Source organism: Pseudocercospora fijiensis, assembly GCF_000340215.1.
Source record: "Pseudocercospora fijiensis CIRAD86 unplaced genomic scaffold MYCFIscaffold_3, whole genome shotgun sequence".
Classification (NCBI taxonomy): Eukaryota; Fungi; Ascomycota; class Dothideomycetes; order Mycosphaerellales; family Mycosphaerellaceae; genus Pseudocercospora; species Pseudocercospora fijiensis.
The window spans coordinates 5483547-5502296 of NW_006921534.1; the positions used below are offsets into that span (position 1 = coordinate 5483547).

Consider the following 18750-nt stretch of genomic DNA (forward strand, 5'->3'; position numbering starts at 1 on the left):
TAGGTGCTTAAAGCAGCTATTTAGTCGTTTAGGTTTAGTCGGTTAGCCGCCGCACCCCCTACTTCTAGTAGGTTAGTGTTAATTGCGGTTAAGTCAGTCGTTTAGTCGTAGTTTAGTCGTGTTAGGTTTAGTCGTATTAGGTTTAGTCGGTTTAGGTTTAGTCGGTTTAGAAGGCCTAGTTCTTACTAGTTGCTAGCTCTAAACCAGGTCGAGCGGTGTTCTTATTATCGTCCTTCTTAGCTAGCTTAGAGTGCCGTAGAAGGGCTTTAATGTCGACGCTCTAGAGAGAATAGTTAGTAGGTGTAAGTTTGCGAATGCCGCTAGTCGCGATAGTCGTAGTAGTCGAGTCGGAAACGGCTATCTTAGCTATTTAGTTGCAGCGCTTAGCTGTTTAGTTATCGGTCTTAGTTAGGTCTTGTTCGTACCCCCTACTTTATATAAGAGGGTATTTAGTTAGTTAGTCTACGGTAGCAGTCGAGGGCTTATAACTACTTGAAGTATGTGTTCGATGGTTGATTAAGTGTCTACGGAAGAAGCGAGAAGTCGCTAAATAGGTGCAGCGCGTGTGCACGGTCCAAGCCACAGGACCCTGTGTTTCAAGTTAGATTAGACGGTCTTTCGGGGCGCCAATGCGGCTCATGGCTAGAGAAGCTTCTATTAGCTCGCCAGTCGTCTCAACATCGAGCTAAAGTTTGCAATTCCGAACGCGCTGCCAGGTGAAGTCAAAACATGGCTTAAGCACGTGCAGAGTGGAAGAGAATCGAGAGACAAGGTTAGCTAAGGAGTAAAGCAGCAAACACTGGCAGGCTCACCGACTTTCGAATTCTGCTTTACGTGGGATTACGAAGCAGAGCAGGCGCAATGCAGGCTTGTACTACGAGATATCGTCCAGAATAGATGGTAGATTGCGCGAGAGTGAGTAGTGCGTAGCATTGGAGACTAGTCGCTTCTCAGCGACTAGATTTGGAAGAAGACTTTTCCATTGTGATGATCCGATAGTCGCACTTAGATGGTCGTCTTGAAGGTCGGATATAGAGATGGAGAATCCCGGGATGTCCAAGCAACATTGCACAAAGGCATCAATCGCCGAGGCGTTGTTGCGAATCTTTTGTGCAACCCTATGGGGATCAATTGCGGAGCGGAGGATTCTATGGCAGGACCAACTCACCAAGTGCTCTTGCCTAGTATAGCAAGAATTCCAGGCCGTGTGTGCCTGTGCTCTAGTACAGCCATATACCATCTTCCGCACCGGCACAGCCTTTCCAGCCTCTTTCGGTCTTTCACGGTCAAAGCCGCGGACAGGCTGTGAAGGACCTCAGCGTTGGAGCGCACTCCCAAAAACTCGATCTGCTAGTCGACAAAGGCTTCGGCAGCGACGGAGACGACGCGCTACATTGTCGCACCGCTCTGTCGTGTTCTGTCTGTCCAGTTAAGTAGACGTGTGGCCACGTCGCCTTTATCTGCCGATTGTGCGGGCAGGATAGGCAATTCTGCATCCTAATCGGCCTCCTCAATATTTCGTACCGCCTTAATGAAGTGTCTGTTCGGCCTCCTTGCCGAAGTCGCCCAATTGCCTGTAGACTTTGTGATGTAGCATCACGCTACTCCGAGTTCTCTTGACGACATAATGTTTTGCGATCTTCTTGAGGTTGGCTTGCAAAAGAAATTTCTCCTCGGTATCTAGGCTATCCAATATACGGAGGAGCTCCTCGCTCTTCGAAAGGGCGTGTAATGAGCGCTCGGTCGTCATTTCGCCGTCTTGGAGTCAGCGCTGCAAGCTTGGAGCTTCTGAAGCTTCCTGATAATCTGTGAGACCTAAGAAAACTCGGTCTAGCAGGAGAGTATGCTTCTTCAAAGGGACAAAAAAGGAGGTAAGGGCACGGACGATGAGCTGCTCTACGGAGCAGCTCATCGTCCGTGCTTAGTAGTTACGCCTGATCCTTTGTGCTCGGGGTTTCAGCCGGTGCGGCAGTCGCCGGACTCAAACCTGCTTGAGCTGTCTACGGGGAAGACTGGGTAGCCATTGTTAGAATACTCGGGAATGTACGAGTCTAGTTAGATTTATAAGCAAGAGAAGGAGAAGGAAGTTGCGAGGTTATTCACTTACGGCTTAGTAATAGCTTGTAATTCTTGGCGCTAGGGTATATAAGTAGCTAGTGAGTCCTTTGTTCGAATAGCAAGCAATTCTATCGGTTTACCGCTTATCTACAATAGTTATAAGCCCGGAACGCAAGTGAAGAAACAAGAAAGTTCGAGAAATTACCCGATTAGGCAGCCCGCTTGCGCAAGGTTAAACCTTATCCGACGTTACTCCGTAAATCGAAGAAAGCGACCAACTTCGAACAACAATAAGATAACGGTTATTGCTCCGCTATAGACGCCGGTCTATAGGCGAAAAGAACCGATTAATACGAATCAAACGATCTAAAAATATCAACGATACGACCGTTACGAGTCGAGAAATCTAACGATAAAGATGTCTACTACCGAGACGACTATCGGCGCGGTAAAGGGAATTCCGCAACTTACTACCGAGAATTATACTATCTGGATCGATCTAATTCAAGACTATCTATCCGGATAAGGCCTTTGGAGGTATAGGTACGGTATACCGGAATCTATAAGCTAAGATACAGCTAAAGCAAGAGAGGCTAAAGAAGAAGACGCAAAAGCGGTTGCGTTTATTAAGTCTACGGCCGGGGATAAGCGTATACACCTCCTAGGACTACGTACGACTAAGGAGGTAATCGATAAGATAAAGGAAGTAAGCGAGATATCGATAAAGGAACGGGTTTCGACGCTACTCTCCCGTTTCTATTCCTTTAAAGCACTTAAGGATATCGATACTACGGCTTTAGCTCTTACGCAAATCCAATCCGAGATTAAGGCCGCGGATAAAGACGAAGTTCCCTCGGAGGCCTCTAAGAAGGCAGTCCTTATTTCGTCCTTAGGAGAAGAGTATTCGTCTACCGTATTCGCCTTAAAGGCGGCCGGTTTATCTACTCTTTCCTACGAGGAACTAGTTTAGCGACTACGGGACGTTGAATATACTATTACTACTTCTAAAGGCGACGAAGTAGTAGCCCGATATACTAAGGAAGCGGCGAAAGATAAGGCCGGTAACGGAAAGAAGGGCAATACGACTAATACGCCTAACAAAGCTAAAGGAAAGACGTGTTACTATTGCCAAAAGGTCGGGCACTTTAAACGGGACTATAGGAAATATAAATAGGACTAAAAGAACGGAAAAGTCTAGGAAAATAAGGAGGAATCTAAGATCGCGGCTTAGACGGCTATCGATTCTACGACTCGACTATCTAATAAAGGGGATTGGATCCTAGACTCCGGATGCACTAGACATATGTCTAACGACAAGAACTACTTTACGGACTATAAGGAAATAACCGGAAAAGTTACTCTAGCGAACGGTAAAACAATAAAGGTCGCGGGATCCGGTATAATCCTTGTCTAGTTTAAAGGAATTCCGACTACGATTCCGGACGTTATATACGTACCGGAGATCGGTTATAACCTGCTTTCGATAAGCCAACTCTCGGAACGAGGTATTACGACTCTATTTACTAAAGAAGGGGCTATACTTCGAAGAGGAAACGAAGAACTAGCAAAAGGAGTACGCGTCGGAAGGTCCTACGTTCTAAAGGAATCCGAGTCTATCGGGACTTCGAGAATAGCTACTACTACGACTAAAGGTACTACGCTACTTTGGCACCGACGCCTAGGACATCCGGGAGACGAAAAACAACGAAACGTACATAAAGTACTACTAGGAGTCCCGGAGCTTTCGACGTTAAATAAGTCTTACGAGACTTGTATTACTACGAAGTCCGATAGACGACAAAGTCGAGAAGAACCCGAAAAGGCAGACTATTGCCTAGATAGGGTATATATCGATTTTTAGGGTCCGTATAAGTATAGTACCTTAGGAGGAAACAGGTATATACTAACGATTACGGACGACGCTACGAGACGGTTAGATATCCGTCTTACTCGCTATAGAAGCGACGTATACGAAGCCTTTAAGGCTTAGAAAAACGAGGCCGAACTCGAAACCGGGAGGAAACTAAAGGCCGTAAGAATCGATAACGCTCCGGAGCTTATTAAAGCTCTTAAGGCCTATCCGGGACTACGAATCGAAACAACGACGCCCTATACTCCGGAACAAAACGGAGTAGCAGAGAGACAAAACCGTACTATTATAACTAAGGTACGGGCAGCTTTAGAAGGGTCCGGATTACCTAAACGATTTTGGGGCGAAGCGGCCTATACGGTTACCTATTTACATAATAGGCTACCTATTAAAGGAAAAGATATAACTCCCGAGGAGCTCTATACCGGAAGAAAGCCTAGCGGAGAATACTTACGGGTATTCGGCTGCCTAGCCTATCCGTTTATTCCTAAAGAGAAAAGGAAAGACAAGCTAGAAAAGACGGTATTCCCGGGAATCTTCGTCGGATATACGAAGTCTACGAAACAGTATAGGATCTATAATCCTAAGACGGACGCTATCGGGATCTATACTAGCGTTAAATTCGACGAATCGACTAAGGGAAGTAGCCTACTATCCGGAGAAGAGCTACCTACCCTACGGCCTATTATAGACAACGACGACGGAGATATCGATATCCTAGATAAAGGAGAGTCTCGAGAAGTAGAGGAAGTAGAGGGAGACTCCGAAGCCGAAGATAATACTACGAAACCGCAAAACGAAGAAGACGGTTTAAATAAAAACGACGACGAAAGGTCTACTACTCCTACGGCTTCTACTACTACGGATTTAAACGAAGGGGAACTACGAAGGTCTACGAGGGTCCCTAAAGCACCTAAGAGACTAAGGGACGAAATAGGGCTAGCAGCTCTAAAAGTCGACTATCGAAAGGCTTTCGAAATACCTACCCCTAAGACCTATACGGAGGCTATTACCGGCCCTTACTCCCGATAGTAGAAAGACGCTATTAAAGAACACATCGAGTCCTTAACGGCTAACAATACCTACGAGATTGTCGACTATCCTAAGCCGAAGGACGGAAAAGGGCAAATAAACGTTATTACTCCGAAATGGGTTTTTAAAGTAAAAATACTACCGAACGGACAAATCGATAAATTTAAGGCGAGATTAGTAGGAAAGGGCTTTACGCAACGCTACGGAATCGATTACTTTGAGACGTTTTCTCCGGTAATACGTCTCGAAAGCCTACGCCTTCTCCTAGCTATCGCCGCTAGTAAAGGACTTGCTATATTCCAAATGGACGTAGTAAGTGCCTACCTACTAGGAGAACTAACGGAGGAAGTCTACCTAGCTATCCCGGAAGGCCTAGATGTTCCCGGAACTAATAAAGTACTTAAACTCCTAAAAGGAGTACCGGGACTAAAACAATCCGGACGAGTTTGGAATAAGACTATTACGGCCTTCTTTAAAGAATACGACCTCTACGCTATACCCGCGGATCAATCGGTCTTCGTTAATAGCGACTATACGCTAATAGTCGCGTTGTACGTCGACGATCTTATTATACTAGCGAAGACAGAGGCGGAGGTTAAACCGCTAAAGGACGGGCTTATACAGAGGTTCGAAATGAAGGATCTAGGTCCCGCTAAGTTTATACTAGGCGTACGAATCGAGAGAGAGGCCGACGGATCTATACTACTAGATCAAAGGCACTATATCGAAAATACGCTTAGAGAAGAGGGCTTAGATCTAGACGAAACCTTCCGAGTATCGACTCCGGCAAACGGATATACGAATTTACTACCTATAACAAAGGACGAGGAGGTAGTAGACGTCCGGAGATACTAACGACTTATCGGAAAACTAAATTAGACCGTACGAGCTACGAGGCCGGATATATCTTTTCTAACGCAGAGACTAAGCCAATCTACGGTAAATCCGGCTAGGAGACACTACGACGGAGGTATCTACGGCCTTAGATACCTAGGGAACACTCGGGACTACTATATAAAGTATAGTCCTATCCCGAAGAACGAAAACAATACGAGTACTCTAGTTACTCGTCTACCGGTTATCTATACCGATTCGGATTACGCGGCGGACTTAACTAGGAAGTCAACGATGGGATATATATCCCTACTAGCCGGAGGACCTATACAGGACGATTAAGCGAGATAGCGGACGGGGGTAATCCCCGTAAACGGCAGCTAGCTTGAAAGCGTTAGACGTTAACTTTTTAAAGGTACGGATAATTCCTTTAGGCAGTACGCTAGCTTTGACTAGTTAGATCCCGTTTTTAGGGATTACCGCCGTCCGCCATCTCGCTTAATCGGGGTGTATCTTGGTCTACTAAACTACAAAGGTCCGTAACGACTAGTACTACGGAAGCCGAATACTTAGCGCTATCCTACGCCGCAAAAGAAGCTATTTGGATCCGAAATTTCCTCGAGCAAGTCGGATACCTTACGGAAGACGACTATAAAGAACCTACGATTATCTACGGGGACAATAAGGCGGCTATCGCTTTAGTACGAAATCCGGAATTTCATTCTAGAACGAAACATATCGACGTAGCGGCACATTACGTACGGGAACTAGTCGAGGACAAGCTAGTCGATATAAAGTACATTCCGACAAAGGACCAACTCGCGGACTTCCTTACTAAGCCCCTAACAAAAGGGAAGTTCGAAGAAAACGTAAAAAGAGTCCTAGGGACAATAAAACGATTAAGAAGGATTAGGACTTAGCTATTTGGTTTACGGCTAAATAGCTAAGTAGAGGGAGTGTTAGAATACTCGGGAATGTACGAGTCTAGTTAGATTTATAAGCAAGAGAAGGAGAAGGAAGTTGCGAGGTCATTCACTTACGGCTTAGTAATAGCTTGTGATTCTTAGCGCTAGGGTATATAAGTAGCTAGTGAGTCCTTTGTTCGAATAGCAAGCAATTCTATCGGTTTACCGCTTATCTACAATAGCCATGTTCGGCGGCTAGACAGGCAGTGTGGTCCAACCAGCTTATTCCCACGGGACACTGCCCATCAAAAGCGGGTGAATGCGACAATCCTAGAGACCGTGCTGTGCCGGGCGCATTGCAATTTGATGTCATGCATATTTGGCTATCTGAGTGGCTGGTCAAAGGATGGCCGCTACTCCACAAGATTGCAAGCACGGGTCTGGCTCAGGTCCTTGTCGAAGCACTATGCTTTTCGAGTTATGGTGCAAACCGAGCGAATTTGAGATTGAGGCGAGCACAGAATGCCGGGCCTCAAAGATACAAAGGCATGTCCACCGGTCGACGTTCACTAACTGCGTAGCACAAGAAATATCAGCATGCTTTCTGCTGTTCCGTTTAGAGCGGATGGAGTGTTATATGTCATCCTCTTTGGTGGAACACAGCAGTTTGAGTGCAACCAGCTCTGTCTATACCTCCCTTTGGAGATTGTCCTGCTACACATTACAGCTTTGGCACCATGTGATCTAGCTTCACTCATGTGGAATAATCTGGCCTGTATCGGCTTCGGGCGAGAGCACAGCTTTGTGCGACCAACACCTCGCGGCCCACGCCAAAGGTTACTGTCAGGAATCAAGTCCGACGATTATATTGGATTCATCAGCATCGCTGTGGCTCATCATATGGAATTCAGCGCATCGGAATCGGAGGCATTCGAACATAACCTGGAAGCGGCGATCTCCGACATGCTGAGCTATGTAAACACTGGTGCTGACAACGATGACCTTTCCGAGAACCAAGGCAGCTTCAGGCGATTCATCAACCAGTTGCCGCCATTCCGTCTGGTCTCCACTGAATTCAATGAGCTTTTGCAGACGGCGGCTACCCAGCGTTTAGAAGAATTGCGTTCGACAGGTGGATTTTCGAGCAACCCGAATGACGAGCCCATATATTGCTTTCAACAGTCCGAGCAGTTTGAAGCATGGCTGTGGGATTGGATTCTGCCCACACCTGACTATTCACCGAACTCCAGAACACTCCTGAGTCCAGGCGACCAAGTTGCATATGCAGAAAGGGAATCTCCAGAAGGTGGCTCGGAATCCCTGTCATCTGTTGCGGCAACATCGATATTGCCATATCGCTCAGAGTCCTTGGCATCAAAGAAGCGAAAGCTAGATACGGAGTTCTTAACGACTTCTTTCTGTGGCTCTGGCCTTGGGGCAGCCGGCGCTAGTTGAAAGGTGGATGCGCAGAAAGACTATGATAGCGTGTTAAATTTTTCAAGTTGAAGCTGATACCTGCGACGTTGACGGCGTGATGTTCCAGAGTAACTGTAGAATTGTGGGTGGATGCAGGTGAGGTCGAGGAGCCCACTACGGGCCGTCTTCCCCGAACCCCCGGCCACACGTGATGTGACCCCTGTCTCTGTTCAATTTCAGTATCCGGGAGTCGGTGATAAGACTAGACCGGATATGGATAGGTGGAAGCTACAGCGGAGCGCATTAGCGCAGATTTTGGGTCGAAAAATTGATGCCTAGTCGTGTCTTCATCCACAGCAACAGTGTGGAAGCAGCCACAAATACATCATTCTGATGGACCTCGGAGAGCCGCGAGATAGTATTCTACCATTGTTCGAGCTGTTCAGCTCAGTTGCGGAACCTTTGCGAGACGGTGAAGATCGTGTTGAGATTCATTGAGATGAAAAATGATTGTCGAGTTTCAAACGGAACCATTAGCCAACCATTTTCTCAAATTCACGACGCTTTCAGCAGCCGCAGTATCAGCTGATCACATGAGAATAGTATTCTTGTCCTAGCTCAATCCTGGAATGATCGATGATTTGACGTCTCACTTGTCAGAGATCAGATGAGCCGCATGCATACCTGTCTGTAGTTTTCCTCTACTCTAGTTACAATAGCCCACCGGCTAACCATGATTGTCGGAGAAGAGACTGCTCTATTTCGTCTTTGCTATTTGAAATGCAACCAGCTCAAAGGCTTGCAAGATTGCCTGTCACATTTACTGCTCAGTTGCCTTTCCCATGCTTTCGGTTCCATCTCAAAGCGATGCTATATAACAGATTACACTTCCCAGTGAAGTGCCGTTCCTGAACATCGCTGGTTGGCGGTTTGTGAAAGGACCACCAGCAGGGATGAGGCCGTCGTCATCTGCGAATGCACGACACTCCACGGTATCAAGGTCGACGTTGATGTGGATCTTTTGGTCGAAAGTCAGTGCGGTTGCCGTAATGCCCGAGAGAGATGTCAAGTTGTTTATTTCAACCGGAGCTGGAGACCGAGTTGGTATGGTACCGTTGCTGTTGGTATTTACATGAAGCGATATGCCATGGTAACGCTGCTCGATTGCTCGATCCAGTAGCTTGCTAGATGACATCAGGCTGGCATTGACGCAGGTCCAGTCTTTACGCAGCATTCTGTGCCACACACCGGAGGCACAGACAAGTATAGTCTGTGGGTCGCGACTTGGACGACAAACGCCCCATTCGTGCCTAGAACAATGCTTCCCAGCAGCCTCAAGGCCTGGTAAAGCGAGCACTTGCGTGCTGAAGAGTAGTGTTGCAAGGATCATAGATGCTGTGGTACAAAGATTTATCGACGATGCCCCGGGGTTTCGCGCCTGTTTTAATCGATATGTTGACAAGGACCAGGGTTGCGACCACCCATGCCTCCACAATCGGCTCTGTCGAGCCCGTTTCGGCATTCGGTCTATCACAAGAGGACTGGATGCAGTTCAAGCATCCAGACCGTCCCCAAAATCATCAATTGGATCCACTGTGTGATTGATGCCAATCTGTTGCTCCCACTATCTGCCTTCATCTACGACTATGGCTGGCAACGTCGAAGGAAACGTTGAAGTAACTTGCAACGAGCAGAATACTGGATGGGACCTCACATCTTTCGAATTTGAGGTAGACCGCATTGTTGGTGTCCGAAGAACTGCGGACGATGATGTCGAATATGCCGTCCAATGGTCATCGGTGACCATCCGCATCGGGCAGGCCGATGGATACCTGGTTCACTCGAAGGTCAACGGAGTGCCATTGGTTGACTTCGTTCAGGAGTACATTCAGACAGATCAAGGTCATCTCCAGGTCGTTTGGCTGCTTACCTGGGAGCCTTCAACGTCCTTTACACGCTGCATGGATGCTGTCCTAGCGTTTTGGAAGGTACGTAGACTTGATGACAAACTGAGGTCCAAGCTGAGGAATCCAGAACATGAAAGAAACGTCGAGCTACACTCCTGGGGCGACTGAAATGCCACTACTGCAACCAGGATCCACGTGGTTGACGAGCGAGCGCTGTTCAGTATCGTTGGCGAAAGACTAAGTGCAATCGTCAAGTCCATGTACTCGCCGCGTCTGATAGAATACGATCCGAATGTCAACATAACAACTTCCATAGACCTGCTTCACATAGTACGTTCGAGATAGTCTTGTACCAAGCAGAATCTCATCCACTATATTCGCGCGATCTAGCTAGACTAGCAAGACTAGAAATTGTGAGCGGATGGCGATCGCCTAGTATCTTCCTTCGACCCTCTAGCACTTTCGTCTCTAGTTCCGCTGCGTCATCCCACCATCCTAATTCCCGAAACGCCTTCGCACGGAGGGACATGCTGGTAAGAGGCTCTGGCCGACTTGTTGTTTCATCCCCGGCGCAAGCGTAAAGATAAGTATCGCTGACACGCCGATCGCTCGAAAGGTATGCGACCTTTAAGAAACGCAGAAGCCTACAGAGCTCCCACTCGCCCTTGCCGGCATCAATGCATACTTGCAAGCATGTGATCAGAGTTTCGGTACAATGAGCATAGCTGGTTGGGACTGTAGCGAGACCATTCTCCCACTCTCCCTTGATGGGCCAGGGCAAATTTACGCTCCCAAGGTGAATCAGCGACTTCTGTGCCCGGTTAACCACATCGCTCGCCTCGACCAACGCTCCATTCTCTCGTTGCACGTTGAACACGATGATGGGACCTTGCGTCTCAGCGCTCTTATTAGCCGAAAAAAGCAAAATTACGTGCATCCATAGTAAATTTGCCTTCGAATACTAAAGGCTCCATTTTGATAGCTATAACGATAGTAGTAGAGATAGTAGTAATAGCAAATACAGTAGCAAAGATTGCAGATTGCGACATAAGCTTAAAGCAGCGAAAACAGGCCGTCTGCTGCGATCTTAGAGGCTGGACTGTTCTTTGCGCAAAGTGCTTCGCTAGAACACATAAGGCATCCAGCCTCTAACGGTACCATTTTAGTCGCCAACACACCGAAGGTACTTAGTCGGTGAAGCAGTAGGCACCGACGCCTGAATCTCTTTTCACAACCTCGTTTCTCCATCCACCAATGAGATGCCAGACAGGTTCCGTCCAGCCGTTGTGCGCATGCACTTGGCAGTCCTTGTTGAACTGATCGAAGTTCATGTACTGTTGATCGTTATTCCAGCACTAGAAACTGGTTAGTGTCTTACTTCAGTCATAGGTAGTTAACCTTACATGGCCCTCTTCGTGATAATTGAACCCGTTAGCAGTACAAGTTTCTTGCGTAAGCCATGTCTCGTATTTGCCATCTACGTCGCATTGCACGTGCGTGCACCAACCATCCTCGGCCTTGTCTGTGCCGACTGGGCGATGCCATACATCATGAGTGCCATGTGGTTTAGGCTGGGGCGGCATGTTGTCATTAGACAAAGCGATTGCGGTGCCTGAGACGCTGGTGAGCATACACCTAGGGAGACTGTCAGCGTCTTATCATGGAGAGGAGAGGTGGTATGTACAGAAAGGAGGTATAACTCAGAATGGTTAATGGCTTGGGCTGCATGGTGATGAGGAAGTAGGGGGACTGTGTGCTTTGGGGAACAATGGAGGCTGCAGCCGATGATGCAGAGGTCTTGTGATTGTCCGACTCTGCCGTCCAACGGCGAGCTTTAAGTAATGCTGCTATCCTGGAATCTGATTGTGCTTCTCGGGTAAGATACTACCACATAGTAGACCGACGTCTAGGCTCTTGCCTGGATACCAGGCACTTGTAGTCTGTGCAGAGGTTGTCAACACGAGGATCAGATGAGAAATTTTTTAATAGACTGACGTCTGTGCTTCCTTCGCTCGTAAGATATTGAACTGATAACTGTTTGGGGCAAAGAAGACCTGTAGAAGGTAGGAAACGCCTACCCCCTACACGTGTTCAATTCGCTTCCTTGGCAGTAGGAGCATTCTATCTAGAATATTTGGAACCAACGCCTCTTTGTACCCCTTTTTCAGAGGCGTAGGCGGGTGGGCAAAAACATCAACCTCGTGGGTATTATAGTCTGCTCAACTGCCGCGTAAAGGTAGATGAAAGGTGGTAGGTTTGCTGCGGATACCCTAAAGAGCAGGAGTTGGAAACCCCCAAATAGTAGGACAGGACAGGGGGTCTAAAAGGCATATACAGAAAGGACAGGTGTCGATCTAACAGCCTGCAGTACGAGGTGCGACAAAACCCTTCTGCTAAAAGGAAAAAAGCATTCAAGGATCCGAGCCTCCATTTAGTAATATAAAAGACATCACATTCACACCTCAGATCTTGCATCTCGCAAACAGATCCCTCACTCAAGACATTGCGAGGCAGAGCTCGGAGCGCCGCAAGTTTAGCATTATATGCAAGGATAATATGTTAAACTTCGGCAGGGAGGTGGTTGTGTTCGTTGGGCGCTACCGGGTAGACTGGTTTCTGGGCTGTAACAGGCGAAGTGATTGTTGCCACGGTCTGACCATTCTCTGCGGATGGAAACAGCAATCCGGTGCCGTCATCCGGTTACACCTACCACTACGCTGGAATGTGTCTTCTTTGCGCTGAGTCGTAAACTCGGTACGTTGCACGATCTAGCAGGTAGCTCGACCTTATAAGCTAGTAATGAGGCAAGCAATGTTCCATCAAAAGACCGAGTTTGGGCTTGGTTGGAATCTTCCGTACCTTACTAACATCCGATATAAGTCCATTAACGCTCAATCGATCTCGGTCATTTTCAAGCTAGGAATCGAATAGTACGATGTTAGCGCCAAAAGAAAGGAAAAATGTTGAAGGTATGTTTATCGATCGTCTTTTTAATGTCTATACTCCTCCTACGCATCAAAGACATAAACAAAAACAGCTTTGGCACTCTTCAACTTTTTTTACCTAAGAACAATAAGAGCATCATCCGTCACCCGGCAACAGTCACACCCTGGGGTTTCCTGCTGTCCACCACTCCTCCCGCTTTAAGAACTCCGCTCTCAATGTATCAACCTCGTGACATCGAATCAAGCATCTAGTTTGTGGACAAACACTTGAGAGCCACCGTTGTTATCGATGGTCCATTGTTGACTGCCAACCGACCAGCGTGCCGAGCCAAGACATTGAGCGTTTCCATTGACAACACGAACTACTCGAAAGTTGACGGCCGTTCCCGAATTGTTGGTAATAAGAAGACGGGTAGAGAACAGAGGTCCAGCTCCTATCAAGTCGTTGCGGACGCGATAAAGCCGAGCCTGGACATTAGCATTACCGAAGAGTGCAATCGGTGGGATCGCTCGCAGAGGGTCTGCACCATCATTTAGTGTAGGCGGTGGAGTATGTAGTTGCTGACGTCGGGGATAGTTGAGGAGCTCAGGCCCGCTAGGTCCACTGCACAAGTCATTGGCAGCAGTAGCCGCGTCGCATTGCAGATAGCACAAAGTGCTTAGCAGGAAGATGGCAAGCTTCATTTTTCTAGTAGGATTGGAGATATAGAGATAGGTGCTTCGGAGGCTGAGTCTAATCCAGAAAGGTATGCTTGACGAATGATTGAAGGCTGCGACCTGTTTATTCACAGTAGTCTACGCGCGTGGCGGCGTGCTTTATACTTCAGCCATGTGCATAATGTGACTCCATAGTAGTGCGCAGAGATCAAACGAATGCATAGGGCCTTACCGTCCAAGAGAGTCTAGATCTCGATATCCTAGGTTGCGGGCTATACGGCCTATACGGCGTTGTTGACCGCTAGTCGCCTGCATGTAACTATGAACTTTATAACTCGTATTTTTTGTGCACGGTATGTGAATTTTCATGCTTCCTAATGGTCTTGGTGTTGTACCTTGTTCTTGAAACTGCCGTACGACCTTTGAATCCAAAATAGCTCTAGAAGCTATGTTGTACCTTGTTCTTACAACTACCGTACGACTTTTGATTCAAAATAGCTCTGGAAGCTGTGTTGTATATGCATTGTTCTTGCAACTACCGTACGAATTTTGATTCAAAATAGCTCTGGAAGCTATGTTGTGCCTTGTTGTGTGTGTTGTCTGTATGCGGAAACCTCCGTCCAAACCTTAATATTTTTTTAGTATGCCGCGCTATAGGTATGGGAGCCATAGATTAATCTAGCAGCCCCGTCCGCTCGATATAGTAATCCGGCATTTAGCTGTAGCGGTCGCTTTGCTGGCAAAGCGGCAGATGTAGTTAGTTGTTGGATATCGTACTTGCCGGCGAATTAACAACATCGGCGAATACGCGAAACCAACTAGATTAGTAGGTGATCAATCTCCGAGCTCGTTGGCTAGCGGTCGCCGTGCTCGAAAGAGAGTTTTGTATTTAATACGTGTCGTTCGCATCGATTAGGTACTTCAGGTACAAATACCTCGCCGACGCAGGTCCTGAAGCAGTAGCACCTCGATTTCAACGCTATCTTACAGCCTGGTTAGACCTGGTTCGACCTTTGTGAGATTCTCAAATTAGTCAGTATTCGTAAGCAGTTTGGTATCTCACCGTCCCTGTTTACTGTGTACCTAAACTTCTCCTAGGCTCCGGACACGCCTTCGATTCCGCTTCTGGAAGTGCAGCTCGATTGCATTACAACCTGTCCCGCTCTTGTTCAACCACACCAACTCGCGACCATGCAGCGTCTCTTATTCTGCCTGCTGGGTGCTAGCACTGCAGTACTGGCAAGAACTTCGTTTCCAAAAAGCCAGTGCATTGAGTGGGTAAATGGCGCGTGGATTACAGCGCCCGAAACCACCGAACAGGCGTGCAATTTCATCGACCACTCGAACTACGAGGATGGTTGGTGCAAGGCTACAAGAGGCTACGGTATTGTCGACAATTGCATGCACTGCCTTTGCGACTTACTTGGCGAAGGAATGTCGGCTCATAGTGACGGCAAAAAGTGGTATGGTGTGACTACTGGCTGTGGGCACGGTTGTTAGGGCAGTGTTGGCCGGGTGCAGTGCTCTGGGGTGCGTATACTACACAACTCGGAACACAGAGGGAGAGACCATCGAGGCGGTCAATCCATCATCCCAACGACGACCCTTGTCTTGTGTTATACGCATAGTATAGCATATTGGATAGCAATATCATTGTCGCACATGATTTGCCGCTTGTCTTTGGGATTTTGAAGGTCTCGTTCTTTGACGTATCCCCAGATCTTTTTGACAGTCTGGGGCCGCGATAGTTGGGTCTCCCCTAGCAGGGCTGAGAGGGGTTCGGAGAGGTTCATGGGTTTCTGCAATTGAGAGGATCAGGGAAAGAAACGGGAATTGCTTGGGGTGGGCGAGGGAACGTACATGGAAACCGCCTTTCTTTTCCCGTTCAGGTTTCGGATCGCCACTCTCGACGTCGCTGTCGTCGTCGCTGTTGACTTTGGCAGAGCTCTTTTTCTTGGGCTTCTTCTCCTTTTTGATCGATTGTTTGCGCTTGGCGCCTCCGCCTCGTGTTGATCTTGTGCCTGCGTTGAGCTCGGCTTGGAGACGTGCAGCTATTTGTGCATCTGTTTCTGTGGGCTTGCTCTTTTTGACCTTTTTCGGCGCGGGTGATTCGTCGTCGAGCGAGCTGAGCTCTTCGCTCTCGGCTTTACGCTTGGTGGAGGCTGGAGGGGATGCGGAAGTTCCAGTGTTGCCGTTGGTTGTGCCTGCCTTCACCGTGCCATTTGCGGTCGGTGCGGGTTCTTGAACGCCGTTGGTGTTGTCTTCGGGGAATTGCTTGTGCTGGGCTTTGTCAAACCGCTCCATGATCAAGTCCGTGATCGCTTTCTACAGAGCTTGTGTTAGCATGGGCCGGGAGGGAGAAGCGCCAGTGCTCTCGAATCCACTGCTAGTCGAGCATACCTTCTGAGGCGTGAGGTCTTGGTCGACTTCATCTTGCAATGACTTTCGTATGCGCTTGGCTGAGATGTGTTCGTCCTAGAATGCTGGTGGGTGGTAGATATCTACCTCGATACTCTGTCGTCCGATGCTCAACTGCATTTGAGGAGCGACAATAATCAGATCGCAGGATTCACGGACGGCGACATATTCCGGCACTTGCGGCAATTCGAACTGGACGGGAATCTTTCTCAGGCTCAGAGATGGCAGGCCAGGCTTTCTCCTAGCAAATTAAAGAATGTCAAGACTCTTTCCACAAAGTACCCTGCTATGATAGATGCTCTTGATCGCTTACTTCCTTTCACGGGATTCTGGGCAGCTCTGCAGCTGGGTACATTCCACCGTATTTTAAGCATGAACTGTGAAGAGGTCTGCTACACAGGCCTGGGCACCAGTAATTGTCGAGCTCGCTAACATGTTCGGCAGGAGTTGCTGCGTTATCTAAGCCACATATACAGTACCTGGTCCACGATCCTGCCGACCCGCGAATTCGCCCTATTGTTGGATAGTCAAACTGTTCATCACTTGCAGTTGCTTGCACCAAAACATTCCCGTCATGACCGAGCAAGAATTTCTGCTGCTTCGGAAGCTGGCGAGCTCTTCCCCAATATCAGATCCTCACGAACCCGAGAGGTCATCTTATCCCGCGTCTGCTTACTCCGAGGCCGCATCCCATCATTGTTCACGTTTATCGAGGACACTAAATACATGGAACCGTGTTGCACGATTATGAAATCCTTGCTCCCTTCAAAGACCAAGATCTCCATAGCGCGTTATTTTCGCCACCGATACACACAAGAGCATATTGGTCCAGCGCGTATTCAGGTACAGGAGGACCGCTTTGAAGCAAAGGTGGTCGAGCTGGCAGACTACTTCCCACTGATGTATGCACAGCTCTGGTTATTCTGCATACGCCATTTCCCGAATATGCAGAGTGTAAACCCACGGAAAGACTGTGGAAAGGCGAAACCCGCGTATGAATTGAAACAGGAACTATTGCCAAGACTGGCCACCTTGGCATTCGAGCTAGGATTCAGGTCCACGGAAATAACAAGACTTAAGGAACAAGATCCGATGCATTGTGCCGTCAAAGCTTTCATTGAGACTGCACGACCTCGAGATTCCTTCCAGTATGACGGCGCCAGCTTGGACCAGCATGTTAGCGACATCTGTCAATTTCTCCACAGCATCCCAGCAAAACACGAGCCACCAAGAGCTGCTGTCATTGTTTCAGAGGAGGTCGAGGAGCCTGTTCTCCATCGATGTGGACGACCATACGAAGGCTCATACTTACGTGACCGAAGGTTCATGTTTCTGCCTCACCTGCTACACGATCCTCAAATAGACGAAGCGAGATACTTCAGCTCCTTCGGCGCGAAGCAAGACATATTTAGGTGCTTCTTCGGCAGGATGGCTGACTTAGGACCTTCTGAGGAGCCTCGAGAGTCCACTTTCCCTACACGCGAGACCGCGTTGGGGACACATCGTGTCGCGAGCTCCGTGTACTCTCAGCCTACTCCTGCCAGGGTTGCTTCATGGAGCTCTATCGTTCCAACGCCTGACATACACTCTTTGGTTCGGACTTTCGCCACCCCATCCATCTACTCTCCTGCGGGCATCGTGAGCCTTTACGAGCGACAGCGAGACAGCTCCTCTCGTTCAGAGGGTCACACAGTACAGAGCTCAATGGACCTGCAAAACTTCGACCGAGACGCATCCACTAGTTGGTATTACAACATTCAAAGCCAAACGCTACAGACCAGCTCGAGTGGCAATACTGCTGCTGTAGTGCGGAGTTTTCAAGCGCAAGGCTACTTCGTGCTATGCCTTGAGACATGTCGATTAGTATCACACGAACTTTGTCTAGAGGAGGATGTACAGAATACAGGCCGATTCGACCGATGCTCGCTGTATCTAGTAGGATTAAAGGGATTGTACAGAGTCAATCCGGCAGCAAAAGCAGATGTTCGGCGCCTCTTGGCCGCGTTCTCATCGGAAGATGACGCCCAGGAAATTATGGCGTATTCATGGCCCTTCCACGACCGATAGCTGATCAAGTCTGAGACATAGTCTCTCCGGCCTCTCTTGGTGCTGGCGGCGACTCGGCTTCGTCTCCGTTGGTGTTATGAAGCGCTTGTGACCATTCCATCATGTTGTGGCAAAAGTCCAACACTTTGTTGTTCGACCTTCATTCCATGTCAGTAATATCCTTGTCGGTGACAGTTCGACATACTTCTCCACTTGTGCCAGTCGCTCCATGATCTGTTGGCTCCTTTTGAGTTGTCAGCTCGTGTTTGACTACATCATTCGCTCTCAACATACATTAACACTTGAAGTTGCATCGAGTAGTGTAATTGCTGCAGACTTGGTAACGTGACCTTGCATTCATGGATGTCGTCGAACCTCGGCGGATTCGGCCAAGCCCGTCGCTTCTTGGATGGGCTCGATCCTGGAGCAGAAGCATCTGGAATTGGGAGCATCTGAGCGACTGGCGCCATCTGGCTAGACGAAGTCCAATTGTTTGGAACAGGGCCGAACTGCAGCGAAAACCCGTCCAAGAACTGATCATACTGAGGATGCATCTCGGTGCCGTTTGGCACGAAAGATGTTCCTTCTGGCCTGGGTGCGCGGAAAGCAGTGGAGGATTGTGTGTTTGGGTGTGGAGGTGACATTTTTTCTGTTCGAGGACT

At 48.3% G+C, this 18750-nt stretch overlaps 5 protein-coding genes across 5 annotated transcripts; 2 read left to right on the forward strand and 3 right to left on the reverse strand.

The window, feature by feature from the left end:
• Nucleotides 1–8728: 8728 nt before the first annotated feature.
• Nucleotides 8729–9696, reverse strand: MYCFIDRAFT_173883 (uncharacterized protein; the record flags this gene model as incomplete). The annotated part of the gene is made up of 6 exons (XM_007927319.1): nucleotides 8729–8763; nucleotides 8840–8905; nucleotides 8934–8960; nucleotides 9004–9510; nucleotides 9576–9616; nucleotides 9650–9696. 6 exons carry the CDS (start codon nucleotides 9694–9696, stop codon nucleotides 8729–8731), a joined length of 723 nt encoding a protein of 240 aa, XP_007925510.1.
• MYCFIDRAFT_207462 (uncharacterized protein) lies at nucleotides 9682–10388 on the forward strand. Its single transcript, XM_007927320.1, has 3 exons — nucleotides 9682–10060; nucleotides 10093–10103; nucleotides 10150–10388. Exons 1-3 carry the CDS (start codon nucleotides 9720–9722, stop codon nucleotides 10188–10190), a joined length of 393 nt encoding a protein of 130 aa, XP_007925511.1. The 5' UTR covers nucleotides 9682–9719; the 3' UTR covers nucleotides 10191–10388.
• MYCFIDRAFT_173885 (uncharacterized protein) lies at nucleotides 10170–14294 on the reverse strand (the record flags this gene model as incomplete). Its single annotated transcript, XM_007927321.1, has 32 exons — nucleotides 10170–10259; nucleotides 10287–10385; nucleotides 10428–10454; nucleotides 10483–10983; nucleotides 11045–11121; nucleotides 11155–11170; nucleotides 11201–11208; nucleotides 11233–11377; nucleotides 11426–11499; nucleotides 11526–11819; nucleotides 11849–11874; nucleotides 11914–12056; nucleotides 12110–12220; nucleotides 12247–12292; nucleotides 12336–12376; nucleotides 12404–12415; nucleotides 12476–12483; nucleotides 12518–12538; nucleotides 12588–12643; nucleotides 12672–12772; nucleotides 12808–12860; nucleotides 12912–12922; nucleotides 13035–13067; nucleotides 13115–13141; nucleotides 13174–13193; nucleotides 13229–13737; nucleotides 13767–13869; nucleotides 13924–13933; nucleotides 13977–14044; nucleotides 14082–14131; nucleotides 14161–14207; nucleotides 14239–14294. 32 exons carry the CDS (start codon nucleotides 14292–14294, stop codon nucleotides 10170–10172), a joined length of 2883 nt encoding a protein of 960 aa, XP_007925512.1.
• An 81-nt stretch (nucleotides 14295–14375) lies between these two features.
• MYCFIDRAFT_173886 (uncharacterized protein) lies at nucleotides 14376–15252 on the forward strand (the record flags this gene model as incomplete). Its single annotated transcript, XM_007927322.1, has 8 exons — nucleotides 14376–14380; nucleotides 14471–14509; nucleotides 14541–14639; nucleotides 14662–14701; nucleotides 14762–14822; nucleotides 14851–14898; nucleotides 14925–15107; nucleotides 15146–15252. 8 exons carry the CDS (start codon nucleotides 14376–14378, stop codon nucleotides 15250–15252), a joined length of 582 nt encoding a protein of 193 aa, XP_007925513.1.
• On the reverse strand, nucleotides 15241–18732 carry MYCFIDRAFT_195906 (uncharacterized protein; the record flags this gene model as incomplete). Its single annotated transcript, XM_007927323.1, has 7 exons — nucleotides 15241–15423; nucleotides 15485–15949; nucleotides 16025–16083; nucleotides 16522–16555; nucleotides 16857–16939; nucleotides 18294–18322; nucleotides 18383–18732. 7 exons carry the CDS (start codon nucleotides 18730–18732, stop codon nucleotides 15241–15243), a joined length of 1203 nt encoding a protein of 400 aa, XP_007925514.1.
• Nucleotides 18733–18750: the final 18 nt, after the last annotated feature.